The following is a 16,324-nucleotide window of genomic DNA, read 5'->3' as shown; positions in this document are numbered from 1 at the left end:
CTAACCAAATTTTAGGCTCGACACAAGCTACCCAAGCCTGAGAGTAACAATACAACCTTGTCACCAACAATAAACCGAGCCAATTATCCTTCTTCAACACCGTGTCCAAAAACCATCAAACCACGTGCAAAGACAATCCACCCTCATGTTGACAATCAGACATCACTGAAATATATATACATAATCCCCAAGAATGACACCACCAAAGTAGCGCACCAACCAAATCAAAACACCTCAACCCTCGCTCAAAAGAGGACGGACTTATTAAACCTAACGAAAACAAGAAAACTCAGAAACCTAACCAAAAACACCAATATATAAAAATAGAAAATAAAGCCCAAGAGTAGGACCTAGACCCAACCAGCAAGCCCATAAACAAGAAGGACAAAGCCCATTAAGCAAATCCAACCCAACAACACGCTGGCCCAACTCAGTAGGATATTCACTCCGCCCCACCGCCGTTGTCAGACTGTTGTCGGCACCCATCCAACCTCTGTAACACGCCATACAAAGGCCGCACATCCTCCTAGCAATCCCTCCCCAAATTGCTCCCTAGCAAAGCAATCCAAATCGGGTCAAACCGATCCAAACATAACGAAGCAGTCATGATCTCTCCAGCTCCGATCTACTCCTATCCATGTGCCACCACTCCACGTCGTTAACGCATCAACTATGACAAAAAAGACGCATCATCAATCCGAGCCGCATTCAAAACCGGCCAACATGAATTGGATCTCCCCACATACGTGATCGCTTCGTCCATCTCCTTCATCGAACCGCATTGGAGAGCCATAGAACTACCCTCGCACCTTCCAATACTAAGAGAAATCCCGTCTGACGACGGCGTCAATGGACACGTCGTTGGACTGAGGGAGGAAAACCAAAAAACCCTAGTTACAATATCCGGGTTTTGTGGAGCGTTTTTGTCACCAAGATACTCTAGGGTGTTTAACAACTTAACTAATAAACTTATTATTAATATTTTAGTTATAAGAATAAAAGTGGAAAATTTGGGTTGAAAATATGTCTGTAGGGTGAAAATAGCAGCACCCATTATACATATATGGAGATTTATCTAGCTATATTAAGACTAATTTTATTGGACCAAATTGAACCTTCCATCTAAGACATAAACTTTTTATGGCAAATAAAGAAATAAAAAGAAAACACCTAAAGAGGTGACATCACACCAAAACTACTTAAAAGAAATAAGGAAGGAAAATACTTGTATTCGAACTAGTATGTATGTGTGCGTCCGGACTCTCTTATTTACATATTTTTACCAATATAAATCATAACCGTTGAAAAGTTGAATTAACCTATAAAGATGTAAACAAATATCGTTTTCTCAACCAAATGTATCGAACAAATAGACGGCTGATCATGAGACTACTAACTTTCACCAGAATTGTCGGTTTGTTTAATGCAATTGGCTAAGCAAACGGTGTTTGTTTACATTGAAATTTTACATAGGTGATCTTTATAGGTTAATTCAATTTTTTTTTTTTTAGGAGGAGGTCAATTCAAATTTTGAACTGTTAAAATTATGATTTACATCGACAAAAGTATGTAAATAAATGAGAGTTTGGACGCACATGTAAATGCTAATCCGAACACAAGTATTGTCCAATAAGGAAACCAAAAGACAACCAACCTCTATTTTGAACCATATAGTTTTGAACCATCTACTTAACTTTTGTTTGGCAAGGATTAACATGGAGCCTCATACCATGTCCAGGCGAGAGAGACATTTTAAGGACATGACAATGTTCATAATTTGAAGAAATGAAAAATGAGAACGTGGATAGGAGTAGGAAAAGTACTATCTTTATTTAAGCCATAGCCGCCATAGCCAAATTTCGGCCAAGGCAAATTGAAGTCCTAAACTCCTAACACCTAATGGAGCATATGCAGCAGGATACTAGCATAAGTTGTAGATTGTATTTGTAAATCTTTCAGGCTTGAACTCATTAGCATCTGACCCTTAATTTTTGGGGTCATGATGCAATCTGGGTGTGAAGATCCTTATAATGGTTCCTTTTTGGCACATTAAGGCCCCTAGCTAGTTTCATGTTTGTTAAAGCTTGTTTGGAATTTATTGTTTGATGCTATTGAACGAGTAAATGAGTTATTTTTCTTTGATTTTTTCTTTTTTTAAGATGATTGTTACATGTTGACTTAATATATGGCCAGTTTGACCATTGATTTACAAAGCCCAACATATGCAAATAAGATTGAGTTAGAAGCAACCATCCAATTTAGTTTAGGTGCAAGTAATCCAATTTAGTTTAGATGCAAGTATATATCAATGGGTAAAGGAGGCAAGAGTGGCTTAGTCACCTTAGTGTATATATGGAATGAATGTAGCGTATATACAGTATATAATATTGGGTAATTTTTTTAGCGGAGATTGTATTAAATGTGAATGAGTGGATGCAGTTTAACATGACATAAGATGAGAATTGAGGTTTACAACATGTACATTGGTTTATACAAGTGTAAATAACGAGGCCTAAAACTATGTTGCATCCTACACATATGGCATATGGTTGTCTCTCTCACATGACATAAGATGAGTTGTGTGAGTTATGATGCATGATGCATGTCATATGTTTATGATGAACTAGAGATTCATAACCCATTTAATACATAAATACATATATTTTGGGTTCGTTCTTCAACAATCTCAGCGTGAATACGCTCTTGCCATGCTGGGTGCAATGATAGAATTCGAAACATCAACGTCCTTGCTGATGCAGTAGCAGTGCTCTCAGCTCCTACGAAGTACATACTCTAAGTAGTTTCCAAGATAAAACTATCTGTTTCCAGTTGGGCGGTCCTGTCGGTACTCGGTACTATATCCCCTCTTAAATATAGCTTGTAATAGGTCTTTTCTAGGTGCGTCGTCCCGTTGCATATCAACCAAACGATCCCTTACTTTTTCAAGTATCATATCATCCACCTCTCTCTGTAAACTCCTCAACTTATTTTTTTTCTGTGTTGGAAATAATCTGTAGAACTCAATTGAATATCTTATTGGCAAATAACTAAAGATAGAACAATCATCAACGAGAGTAACACCAACATGCATATGTGTACGTGTAACATAAGAGAGCGCTATATCTAGAGCTTATGAACTGCAAACCTCAAATTTGAAAACCCATCGAATACACTTGGTGCAACGAATACTTCACGCATTTTAGAAATATGCCCAAAAATATGGATGCCTACTTCGGAGTAAAACCAATCAAACATAGCCTCTCATAGGATTTGCCTCGCTATGGTCCTCAAATCCTCATCAATTCTCATGTCCGCAACACCCGACTCGTTTTCTTGTATACGTCTCTCCCATTCTTTAATCCCTTCTTTAATAGTTAACGATGCAAATTTCACCATTGTACCCAACATATCCTGTAAAGACCTTCTTCTTTTTTTTATCCAAGAACATTAATATTTTATTGATCACAACTTAAGAGTTTTTTTTTATCCAAGAACATTAATATTTTATTGATCACAACTTAAGAGTAAGTATAACAACATGAACCTGATCTGCCCGCTAGGGCAATCCTGCGAAACTACCTAGTAAACCTACCTATTAGTCACTAAGCAATCTCTATGCTGAAGACCATGGGATGAAATACTATGATAAATTTTCCGTGATAGCAAACGAGAATCAGCCACCGAGACATAAGAAGGAAGGGACAAATCCACAACTTATCATTATTGACCACGTCCAGGACCACCCTACGCAGAGGGGGCTACCCCAGAGCATCAAAGCACCTAATTAATGACCAAAACCAATTACTAAGAAAAATGCTCTAGACCCGCGAGTAGTCTAGTCTAAACTAAAAACTAAAAATAAAGTAAACGGAAACTAAACCACAACCCAATAGGGACCCTAGCCCAACTTCTGCACACCAAGAGCCCAAGCTTGATGAAACTGATCAGTTAAACTAAGCCCAATTCTCCCGGCCCAACAACTTCCTCACCACTGTCCTTCCCTTCCACCCTTTGTCGGACCAGCAGCAAGACGCCGACTAACCACGACACCGCCGACCGCCACTGACCGTCACCTCTCGCGTAAAACTTCGAGGACCCAGGCAGAGATCAAGTCTCTCTCGTCACCTGCAAACAAAATCCGATCAAGATGATCGGACCCAACCCGCCTGAATCTGAGATCCACTCGCCTTCGTCTTGTCCCTGAGAAGTCCAAGGTGACCTCCGATCGCTACCCACAACCCTGGCTAGACAAAGCCTTCAGCTGAAAAGAAAAGAGAGGAGTCAGCCGAACATCATCTCCCAACCGAGAACTCTTCCATCAAACCCCGTCCGGCCATGCACAGCGTACGCCAACTAGGCTAGAGGCCGTCGCCGGCAACGAGGCACAGCCGGACAGGCAAGATCTGAAAATTTATTTATGCCTCTCCTAGGGTTTTGGAGAGCGGCGAGAGAGAGAACTTTTTATCGGTTGCTCTTTGTCTACTCTTATTTTCTAGTTCTAAACTTCTAATTGCCATGGGACATATATACCTGTAAAGACCATCTTGATGGGCATGTTTAGTTAATTTACCTCAGCAACAACTAATATGTTATCAGAATACTAGTCGTCACGCAAATAAATACGTGTGTGCTTCACATAATGGAATAAATAGCTTCTCATTTAAATGATTCAGTTTCCAAAATTCTAATCGTAACCATATATCTGCAGACTGCAGTATGTGAAATCTCTCATTGACAATTTTCCCCCTTGCATACTAAATTAATTACAATTCATTACGTACCTTACGTACATACGTACCTTAGCCTTGTCATGGTATAATTCAGGGGCGATAACTTTCCTCTGGTATGCCCACTTTTCTCCGTCGGTGAGAAAAATGCTATCACCTGTTAAAGCGTAGAAGTTCTTATTCATATATGCTGGTCTACACAAATCCGTGGCGTTGCGCACTCTAATCTCCTTTACTATATGTGGATCGCTGATAACAAGGTAATGAGGTATTGATGGCTGCCTGTGGCGTACGTGAATACTGGACCTGCGTAATCAACATTATGCATGATCTAAGCTCTCTTATAGGATATATGCCAATATATATTGGATTTTCATACCCTTTACTACTAGATTTATAAACTGCATGCCTGCATCTAATTCAATAGAAATGATCATGAGATCAACTTAACAAGTCAAGTACATTATATATCGTCAATCATTCTCGACTAACATATAACATAATGTCATACGTACCATACTCCTTTACCCATTTAATTATGAAGAGTTGGGTGTAGTAAAGGTGCCCAATCTTTCATCAAATTCCGACCTTCCGATGCTTTCCCGGTCATATTGGCGGTGGCCGGAATGCATCTTCTCCATCTCGGAAATATTTCCGAAAAGAGATGAACTCTGCGGACCTCGATCTGACGCCTTGCTTCCACAGCGCTGATCGAATCCTTCTAGGTTCGAGCCACACCCGGTGACAATGAAGAGAACCGTCCAGAATATCAACAGTACTGCTGCCATCTCGTACTTCAGTTGTCCTCGACTTTTGCACCTGCACTCACAATTTAGAAACTACGCTTTCACTGATCAAACAGGGTTTCATATATAGCCTCACAGCGCTAGAAATTGAAGCTCCTCCACCGTTCAAATATACCTGACCATGACGTGAGAGATGAAGCATGAAGCATGTTTTCTTACAAGTAATTAAGTCACAACTATGCATCTTAGCATGCATGTTTTACAAGTGTATACAGTGAGTATTACTGCATGCATTTCCCTGTGTCATATCGTCCACTAGCCTAGGGAATCTCACATGAACGATTGTTTTCATTTTCTACTGTAAGCGGAAACTGTTGTTGTTTTGTTGAAGTAATAAGAGTGAGTGAGAGTGAGTGACCGTTTTGTTATTGACAAAAAAGAAACAAAAACAAAGAGGGAGCGTTTTGTTTTTTTATATTTCGTAGCTTTGTTTGAATGGAAACGTTGCCTAGAACGCTGATGAGAAGGAGCCGTGTCTGTTCTCTCCTTTGGGAGCTTGTTCGAAGACAAAAACAAAAGCCAACACTTAATCGAATACTCGATACACACACACACAAAGAAAATCAAATCTCCATTTCTCTCTAAATCATGCTGTATTGTCGTTGATGCCCTTTGAGAGAATCCAAACGAGGTATTCAAAAGCTAATCAAAATCAAGATGGTTATTCCAATGAAAATTTACAATGGGCAATTGCAGCTTGAATTGAGGTTTCTCTTGCAAATATTTTACTCTGATCACCTCCTGCAAATTCTTTATGAATTGGGGAGGACTTGATAGAACTTGGGCAGCTCCTTGTTCTTCTTTCTTTGCGGTTAACGCCTGTGCTCATACTACTTCCTATAGCTTCTAAAACCCCTCTAAATGCATTTAAGTTTTTCTCCAACACTCTGGATTTCTCGCCTCCTCCTCCTACCTCTCGTGAAGTGTCCATCTTGACTTGTTTTTTCTGCTGCTCCTTTTGTACGAAGAATTTGTCCAAGGGCTTCTGATGTTGAAGAGTCGACTGAGCTTTTGATTTCTTTTTCTTGCGTACTCCGTAACTAAAATGACAGTACTCTTGATCAGGAGGACAAACAACTTTTCGGGGTTTCACAAATGAAGCTACCAAAGTTCCAAGATTCATAGCTCGAAACTTGAAAATCAACTTCATGATGCCGCCGTTGACTGTGGTTTTCATGTTTGATACTTTCCTAAGCAGATGCAACCAAACAAATGATTCAATCTCCATTGAAATGAGTATCTTTTATTTAAATGTCACATTGTTTTAAGTAGTTCGTTTAGTGGTAAATAATATAACAGCTGATTTTCCAATATACCTAAGGTACTTGTAAAAACAGGCATTAGTAGTGTAAAGCCCCGTTCACCTGGTCAGTAGGTGACCAGGGATTATTTGGTCAACTGCCATCGGATCTGCTCGATTTTGATCTAATGACAGAAATAATAAAGCTTCTGATGTGTCTCAACTCTTGGATCAAAATCGAGCAAATTTGACGGCAGTTAACCAGATAATCTCTGGTCACCTACTGACCAGGTGAACGGGGCTCTAGTAGTGTATATGTGAGGTGATCTATAATATGTTTTGCCAAAAAATTAACAAGAAATTAACAACATACCTGGACTGTACGAAGTCACCGTTGTCCACTTGCGATTGGCGATGACGAATACTATAATGCTCCTCAGCACCACTAGCTTTCTTGGCGGTGGTGTCGGACGATGACCAGAGACTAAAGAACAAAGTATTGACTATGCGGTTGACAGCCGGCAATTTCGACCTTTTGGTTCTAACATCATGATTGGATCCCCCAAAGTCTTCCAATGAGGTGGACGACGACGCTGATATTGGCGTGGATGATGAAGATGCTGCTGCCTGCGTTACTACTGCAGCTGGGTCAGTAGTCGTATCGGAGACGATGTTCGTGTCGTCTTGAGTATTAGGGTTGGTGTGGTTGGAGAAGTCCGGGAAGGGAAAGGTCGACGAGAAAGATATGCGCAAGTAATCGACATGGTCTGACCTGTCTCCATCACAATCCTCATGAGTTGCTTTAGGATGGTGATGATGATGATCGAGTGCTATTTCGATGTATGATTCTTCATCGTCGACGTCACTACTATCGTCTGCTTCAACAACATCATCGCCGACGTCGTCGGTGAAATGGGAGAGCGCGGAGGAGAAGTTCAAGTCGGAGTCGGAGCAGCTGAAGGAGAAGCTTCCTCCACATCCCAGTTCTCGCAGAGTACTGTAACTCATTCCTTCCATTTCTCTATATATCGAAGCAACGATGGAAGATTTATATGATTATAACTATTATCTGTGTTGGCAACTACAGATAGATCATATGGTGAAGAATAAGATCAGGAAGAGATAGAGATCCAGTAGAGATATAGAGGGATATGCTTGCATGTGCATGGAGTAGGGCTAAGCCATTGTTAATTTGAGGGAGGAGGTTGGAGAGTCCTAGTCCTAAACTGCAAGTAAAGGGTTGGTCCAAGCAAGCTAGCCGGTCACATTTTATATATATAGGTCATCAATTTGGACCTTCTTCGTTAATCAATTAATACTTAAAGAAATAATAACATTGTTTTCAAACTTGAATCCACAAATTAGCACCAAGTGGTCCAAAGTAGGGAGCTTAATTGAGGGCTAAGTGATCAAAATTAAGATAATTATTGCACGAATCGAATCCTCTTAGCTCACATATATTGGAAGATATGATCGATTTAGTGCAGTTTTATTATTGTTGGCCCTTGAATTCCTCCAGAAAACTTTAGTGTTGTTGCTCACGAGTGAGCATGGAAACAAAATGACCTCAGGTACGTAGTGGTTAGTGAAATCAGTGACACAACAAGAAGCTAATTGGCATATGAGGACAGCCCTCCATAGTTTCCAGATGTTGGAAACTTGGAATGGAGATAAGAAGAAGAGACTAATTGGTTAACATCATCAGCAAAGCAAATCTGCCCATTTTTGGTTAGTGTAATCCGTAATTTGAGTCATCCCATTGGCCTCAACCCTAACCCCAAAACGATGACATCGTATTTTACATTTTTACTTTAGATATAGATCTTGCTTACGTACCTAGCCTAAATATGTTCCAATTAATCTCAAAACTCAGGGATTTTGTCCCTTAATTTTGAACAGCATCAATAAGTGAACAACGTAAGGCAAGTGAACGAATAGATAGGACATTCTGTCTCCGTTTCAAGTAAGCAAAATCTGTGGGGCTTACGCGTAAAAGGTGCACTAAACCTGGGATTTTTGATGTCGATCACCTGGGAAATGCGTATTGTGTACTGAAGTAATGATGTAATGTTCTCTTAAAATTGAAATGGACCCAACAATTTTCAGTCTTAATTAAGCTAAATTTCACCTAATCCAACTACTAGATAATATGAAGAGTGATCAACTTCTTGATTTGAGGATTTATCAGCTTTATTTGTACTTCTACATACCAAAATTAATGATATCCAAACTTAGAAAACGTCTAATCGAACCAACAGGTACCTAAACTTAAAACAATGTATCAATTAATTAGATAGTTTTAACACATTTCTATCTAACTTCGGTTAAAAATGAGAATGATCGATTTTGACACTCGGTTTTTCAACCGCGCTCCAAATTAAAGTGATAAACTAAGATAAATGTATGACGAGAGATGGAATGCCAAAGTTATCATCCTTACAAACAAACAAAAAACAAACATATCTTTATAACAAAACATGCCCTATATATACAAGTAAGAGGTAGGCTATTAAGTTTCAACGATTACTCTCCAATGCCTTACAGTATTGCAGAGCATCATACAAGAAATGTGAAGATGGAGGACATGTAATTGACATCTAAAATTTAATCAGTATTTTATTGATGGAGCCATGGAGGACATGTTATGTACGTAGATGTAGATCGACTAGCTAGATTGATTAACTTGCCCTGAGAGCCAATAACAACTCTAAGCTAGATTGCTAGAAATTACGCACATTACACTGTATACACAATTTATCTTTACCAGACGTACGTTGTTAAACTTAATTCTGTCAATGTGTACTTTGATCCAGGTTGAAGTAGGCAGAAACACTCCCTCTGATTATTGATCATCAAGAACAGTCAATGTTGTACGTGGAGCGTCTATTAAAATCCGGCCCATTGACTAGAAAAATAAAAGGCATGCAAGAGAGTCAGGCAAGCAAATTGAACTATTCAAATTGTAGAGACTATCGACCGCATTTCGTTTTATCTGGAAATCTCCTTATTCAAAGATAAAATCACGAATTGAAATGCCAACTAATTAACGTGTTGGCCAATTCCTCAAGAAAAAACAACACTAACGTTTTGGCCAGAAAAAAGACGAGAGAAGAGGGCAAGAGGCCATACTAAAATACGTACAAGTTCATTATATGACAAACAAAATAAAATAAAATCTCCCCTGAAATACAACCCCAACTTAGATTACAGATTCAAACATGTGTCCTCGACAAGAATGAATGTATTTCTTAACTTGAAAATAGAATTAAACGTGTTTTAGCATGTTAAACTTCTACAGTACCCTGTTAAAAATTCCAGGAATGTGGAGCTAGCTAGCTGTCATGGATATATGCATCTACAAGACTTGTATGCTTGAGACCCTAAAGTTCAATAGAGAAACGAAGGTTTGCTTTACTTATTCCATCACAAACTGATGACAATCTATTTCTCCAAAAACAACAACATCGAAAAATGATCGACATGCATATATAATGTATATAATCCAACAACAGTGTGGATCGGACTGGATATGATTTAAGAAATTAGGAACAAGAGGAAGGAACAAGAACGGTACTGCGCATCATGTCCTTAAACTCGAACAAATCAACAAGGCCGTCGTGGTTCCGATCAACGGAAGTAATCATCCTCTCCACTCTATCAATCTCATTCCCTTCCGGGAACCCTAGCTTCCCAAGCACCGTCTGCAGCTCCTTTGCCGATATGAACCCGTCTCCGTCTTCATCAAACACCTTGAACGCCTCCCTTAGATCCGACTCCTCCTGCAACAACTTCTTCGCTTCCTCCTCGTCCCTCGCAGCCACCACCAACGCCGCTGCCTCTTCCACCGCGCTTTCAATGTCATCACCGTCGAAGAAGAACGTATCATAAAGCGACTGGTGTAGCCCTACAAAGTCATCGTACGTAAGACCTTCGTTTCCGGGCTGGATGAAGGTCTTTATGGTGGCCTCGAGGTCGGAGACTTCGACGTCGAGGCCGAGGAGTCTTAGGGCTTGGTTGATCTCGTCGACGCTGACCATGCCATCGCGGTTCTTGTCGAAAATGTCAAAGATGCGGAGGAGGCGGAGAGAGTTGAGACTCGGGCAGCGGAGACGAAAGGAGGAAGAGGCGGAGGGCCTCTTGGCGAGGGTGCGTTCACTTGACGTTCCTGCTGAAGAAGGCGCTGCTGCTGCTGCTTCCATGGCGATGAAGCTAGGGTTAAGGAACGCAGCAGCGTTTCAGAGAGAAGAAACGAATGATGATGATTCTAGCTATCTGCTAGGGGGACGATTATGGCTGCTATAATATAAGGGATTGGGCGCGTTTGGCGGGCGGAGGGAGTCTTAATTAATTTTACTGTTATTTTTTGGACTATTTCTTGTTATTCCAGATGCCTATAGCTATATTTTACTGTTACCAACTTATACATGTAATCAACAAGCAAATAGAACAATATACAAGTCGGTGGTCGTGAGAAGGAAAGAGGAATAAAACGAGGGAAAAACTACTAGTCGTTGGTTGTTGACTTGGGAAAAATATGAGATCTAGAATAGCTAGACTAAGTCTGATCGATCGTGAGTGATACACATATTTCTTTATGTTATGTGTGGTCTGAGTTTCATGTATTGATCCATGTGAGTTGGGACATAATCGTTTCCAAGTACCATTGGCTACATACTATCATGTTCTTCCCATGTTCCCATTCAATCCCGGCAAGCATCACATGTGGTTCAATGTTGAATGTCTCATTTCTCTTTGTCATTCTATTTTCGTGAAATATATTTTCATTACTTGTTTAGAGAAAATTTCTTGAAGGATGAAGATAAAAGGTAATCATACATCTAAATCTCATAGTTGTACAATTTCCTTCAATATACGTGAATAACATTGAAGAGATTGAGTTCGACGGTCACGTAGTTGTCGATCGATGCAAGTATCCTAGCTTGCAACATTCAAGAGATTTAAGGATGAACACATAATGGCAACTATGCGGCAACCTAGAACTCAACTGTCTAAGCGCACGGACGCCTAGAACACAGAAATGTTCTAAAACCTATAACACACAATGTTTACCAACTCGACTGTTTACAACACTGATTTGGTGCGAAATTTCTAACCTACTAAATCAGACTTTTTATTTATTGAAAAAATAAATAAAATCCTCCCTAATCACCTCTTTTTCTAAATCCATTGCCACATTGGATTCCAACATTTCGGTATTTAAATTTGATTTTAATGTTGATGGGCTAGGCAATGCGCAGCCGTAAGGCCATTAAGTACAAAGATGAAACATTAACAAAGGGAAGGGGCTGATTTAGAGGACAAATAGCCCATAAAGAATGTAAAGATTTTTATTTTGTTTACAAATATCTGAAGCCCAATGCCCCAAAACTTCAATTGTAAAATCATCTAGATTAGAACAAACTAATTGGTACCCAAGATAAGGTCTAATGATCTAATTTTGATAAGATTAGAGGGCAGGAAGAACCACAAATCATATCCTTTATGCATATGTAATTATGTATTACATTTAATTAAAATTAATAATAGGAAATATCATTCTCATATGGAAAATACTTGAAGTTTTTTCCATACACGATATTGGCGGGTAAATATGGAGGGAAATATATTTTGGAGGGAAGAAATTCTCCCGCCATATGTTCTCACCAAAATGGACAACATTTCTATATGGAAAATCATTATATGTTCCAACTCAAATTCTCATGTTACATCTTTGAATACATCATGAGTCATGAGCAGGATAACATAGAGAACAGAATCTTAATCAATACATGGCAGGAATATAACTAACATTAAACGAAAAATAGCAAAAACAATAAATTTCGCTCCATGTTTGGCTAATAATCTGCTAATTATTATTCATTTATTTTAGTTTTATTGAAATTAGGGGAGTGAGTTGCCTAGGTAGTGGGCCCGGAATCCGGATCTTGATTGGTGGAGGTGGTATAAATAAGTTATTTTGTTTTTTGGTGTCAAAGTTGCAGAGAGAGACGGAGCGAACTGGAAAGCAAGTACACCCCAGTGAGTTCTGCGTTGTTTGGTTTTCTAGTTCAACAAGAACCCACCTTTCACTTTCAGATTTTAGTTAACTAACGCGCTTTTTGCACCCTTTTTTGCAGTTTAAAAGACTTCAGCTTTGGCTGCTTCGGTTGCCTGGACTGTTCTTGTTCTTCTGCAACTCTGCTCTCTCGCTCAGGTAATTCGTTTTCTCTGTTTCAGCTTTGTTTCGTTCAGAAATGGAGAAGCTTCATGGGTTTGAATCGGGTTTTGTGGTTGTGTGAATTTTCTTTCTCATTTATTGGTTTTTCCTTATTCATGAATTCTTGTTTATTGTTCCATTTCTTGGTTTGTTTTCTCTCCCATTTGGCTAGAGGAGTCTTGAATATTTAATTGGTTTAATTCAAAGGTTTATTCTTTTATTGTAATTTGGATTCAGTATATGGATTTTATCTTCTGGGCATTGTCTTCTCTGTTTAGAATTCTCCTTCATTGATTAATCGTGTGTTTATCCCCAAATTTTAATGTAAGTTGAACTATTTGGCATGTGTGTTATCTGGATTGGATTTCTGTTTGAATTTAGACAAGAGAATGATTTCGCTGCCAAATTACAATATTACTGATAAAGCTTCAATTTTCAGCTGCTGTGATATCCCTTTATTGAACTGATGGGTTCTGGAGGTTGTGCCGATGATATTTTGGAATGTAAAGAATCTTGTGAAAATTTGGACAAGGCTGGGGAGCTGCAAAAGGATGGTGCTGAGCCACAAGTGGAATTAGGGCCTATTACCCCTGAAGCTGACAGAGAGAATGGGGAATCCCAACCAACATTTTTTAAGAAACCGTCAGTTTTAACTGTCAGGTCCAACAGAGATGGGGATGACCCTTTTGGTCTTTCTGATGATAGCTCCGGGAGTCCCCGGACACCTGAGGATGGAGTTTTTGATCCCTTTGCCCCTGGTCCAGAGAAGCTGGCAATGGCGCCTATGTGTAAGAAGTTTGTCAGCAAAGCGAGGAGTGTGGTTGCTCGTCAACTGAGTTTTGATTCTCTGGTTCAAACTTCGGATGATGAGACTTCTACCGACAGTGTGGAGTCCCTTTCTGATGAAGACATGTTTGAAGCTGTGTATGAAAGTTTGTTGGAAGCTATTGTATCTGATCTGACTCTCAGCGTCCTTGGTGAACATGCAAGGAAGGATTGGGACTGTGGTGATGACTGTACAACACCTCCAGGAACTCGATTAAATGGAATTGCTGAAACCTGCCCCGGTGCTCCCTTGAGGCCTGTAGGGAAATCAAGGAAGATTGATTTGGGCTTAATCAGAAAGCTCGAATTTTAATTGACTCATGCGGTTACATGCTGAAGTACTGGTACTTCTTTCCTACAGCTGCATCTTTTGCTAATCTCTCTCTTCCCCCCTCTCTCTCTCTGACCAAGATCATACAGTAGTGCTAGCAGTGTATAGTAGTTGATGAAATTATTGTGCTTCAGCTAAGAATAGTAGGCTTTATTTAAATTTCAGCATTGGTAGCTACTAGCGGTTGTATTCCTTCTCAAAAGTATATTTATAATTGGTTGCTGCCAGCATTGATATTGTTGGTCTCTCCATGTTTTTCTTAGAGTTTGACATCTTGTAGCAAGTCTTTTGAGATGAAATGGAAACCGATTAGTTAATTTCAAGAGTTATGGATACTGATTTGGTATTTTTTTTTCCTTTTTGCTTTTCTGATTTCAATATTGAATGACTGTAGTTTATGTTCTGCACTTGCAATTCCTTTGAGTGTGTGCTCGTATTGTTCTGATGTATAGCTGTATATGTTTGCATCTAAACCTCAGAATTATGTGGATTATGGTAGTGAAACTGAAACGCAGAAGCTGATTGCTTTCAGCACTCTGCCTTTCTGGTTTATAAGCAATACACTTGGCTCTTGCATAAACTTCTCAGGTTGTGAGTAGAAATGTTTCTGGGTGGTGATGAGTTCAGTGATGTCTCTGTCACATACTGGCCACCCCCAAAGAAGAAAAAGAAAAAAAGAGGCTTCCCTCACCATGATACCCAAGTGTTAGCTAGCTGCTAGCAAGTAAAATGAGGAAGGGGAATGGTAATCTAGGAAAGAATAAAGCTGGGTCTGTTCTGATCTTGAGTGCCAAATTGAGATGTTTCTAGATTTCATTTCAGCCTTTAATCCTCACAGTTTGAAAGAATTGGCACTACGGTTTGGTTTAGTGTAATAGCAGTGAACATGAAACCAGAATGCAGAAACAGATTGATTGCTTTTATTCCACCTCAGTTTCTGGTTTATATGTTCGTACAAAACTGATGCATAACATAAGCTTCTCAGGATGTGAGCAAACACTTCACGGGTGTTTGATAAGTTTGGTAGATAGTGATGTCTGTCACATGTTGGCATATGCCTGGTGATATCATATATGCTTACAAACACAACGGATTGTATAACGTTAACTGGGTACTTGAAGACAAATCAAGATGACACATAATGAGAACAACAACTTCTCCTTTTGGACTTGGTATTCCAACTTCCATCTATTTTCTATTCTTTCCATGGATGAGTGATGGATCCAAGTCATCTAACTCTGTTTCTGCTTCACTCTCATCTACAGAAAACAAAGAGCAATAAAGATAAAAGCTTCAAAATATCTATCACAACTCTATGCTATGGTCAAATATTAATCACTAAATCCCAAAGGCACAGTGAAAGGTTGATCCTTTCCCCTGAAAATCCATTCTTGCTAGCATAAGCTTCATCTTCTTCTTGGATTTTAACCAAAATTTTGTTTTCATATTCTTCTTGACACCCTTGTGCAAACCCAGAAGACACTTTACTATGTACCAATCTCATTAGCTCCCAATGAGACTCAACCTCTTCTCATAGCTTGGTCTTGTTTTTGCAAACTTGATTCTTGATCTTAAAATTGGGAACCCCAACAGTCAATTCGCATTCAGATACAGCAACTGCATGCTTCTTGATGAACCCCAAGAAAGTAATCCTCCCCGGAACGCTCGACTTTACTTCAATGACGAATTCACCACCTAATGCATCAGTGACCAAATTGTTCATATCCGACGCCAGCCGATCCGCCTGCATAGTCAGCTTCGCCGACATCGTACCATTACCCCTCGCCGGAATCTCACCAGGGTAAAGATCAGCATCTCCAACCTGAACTCCTCTGTACAGCAGTAAACTCTTCCCTGTCCCATGTTTGAAGCTAGCGTGGTTCCTATTCTCTATGAGGAGAACAAGACCAACGGAGATGTTGAGCCTGATATTGACCGCCGGGAACGAGACAAGTGGAGCCACGCCGTCGACGGTGGCGGAGACGAGGGTGGTTCTCGGCTGTTTGGGCTTGAAAACGGTGAGGGCAAGTATGAGGCAGATGATGAACATCAACAGGATCAGAAACAGGACAACTCCTATGGCAATAAGACATGGGCGATTTCGCTTGTTGGGTTTGTTGTCTGTGGGAGTTTCTGTCATGGTTGATCGATCAATGTTTGAAGGAAGCAGAGAGAGGT

The 16,324-nt window shown here is 39.7% G+C and overlaps 4 protein-coding genes across 4 annotated transcripts; 1 reads left to right on the top strand and 3 right to left on the bottom strand.

The window, feature by feature from the left end:
- Positions 1–6,194: 6,194 nt before the first annotated feature.
- On the bottom strand, positions 6,195–7,837 carry LOC101292730. The gene is made up of 2 exons (XM_004305017.1): positions 7,147–7,837; positions 6,195–6,723 (listed from the first exon to the last, which is right to left on the bottom strand). Exons 1-2 carry the CDS (start codon positions 7,788–7,790, stop codon positions 6,195–6,197), a joined length of 1,173 nt encoding a protein of 390 aa, XP_004305065.1. The 5' UTR covers positions 7,791–7,837.
- A 2,395-nt stretch (positions 7,838–10,232) lies between these two features.
- Positions 10,233–11,049, bottom strand: LOC101295534 (calcium-binding protein CML42-like). Its single transcript, XM_004302455.1, has one exon. It carries the CDS (start codon positions 10,970–10,972, stop codon positions 10,316–10,318), a length of 657 nt encoding a protein of 218 aa, XP_004302503.1. The 5' UTR covers positions 10,973–11,049; the 3' UTR covers positions 10,233–10,315.
- Positions 11,050–12,771: 1,722 nt separating this feature from the next.
- Positions 12,772–14,470, top strand: LOC101295241 (unknown protein 1-like). Its single transcript, XM_004302454.1, has 3 exons — positions 12,772–12,812; positions 12,911–12,987; positions 13,430–14,470. The coding sequence occupies exon 3, from the start codon at positions 13,457–13,459 to the stop codon at positions 14,126–14,128; it is 672 nt and encodes a 223-aa protein (XP_004302502.1). The 5' UTR covers positions 12,772–12,812; positions 12,911–12,987; positions 13,430–13,456; the 3' UTR covers positions 14,129–14,470.
- A 1,207-nt stretch (positions 14,471–15,677) lies between these two features.
- On the bottom strand, positions 15,678–16,286 carry LOC101292439. Its single transcript, XM_004305016.1, has one exon. The coding sequence runs from the start codon at positions 16,284–16,286 to the stop codon at positions 15,678–15,680; it is 609 nt and encodes a 202-aa protein (XP_004305064.1).
- Between the last annotated feature and the right edge of the window lie 38 nt (positions 16,287–16,324).

Source organism: Fragaria vesca, linkage group LG6, assembly GCF_000184155.1.
Source record: "Fragaria vesca subsp. vesca linkage group LG6, FraVesHawaii_1.0, whole genome shotgun sequence".
NCBI classification, from domain to species: domain Eukaryota; kingdom Viridiplantae; phylum Streptophyta; class Magnoliopsida; order Rosales; family Rosaceae; genus Fragaria; species Fragaria vesca.
The sequence above is the reverse complement of the archived record's forward strand: the minus strand, read 5'-3'. Positions and strand labels throughout refer to the sequence as shown.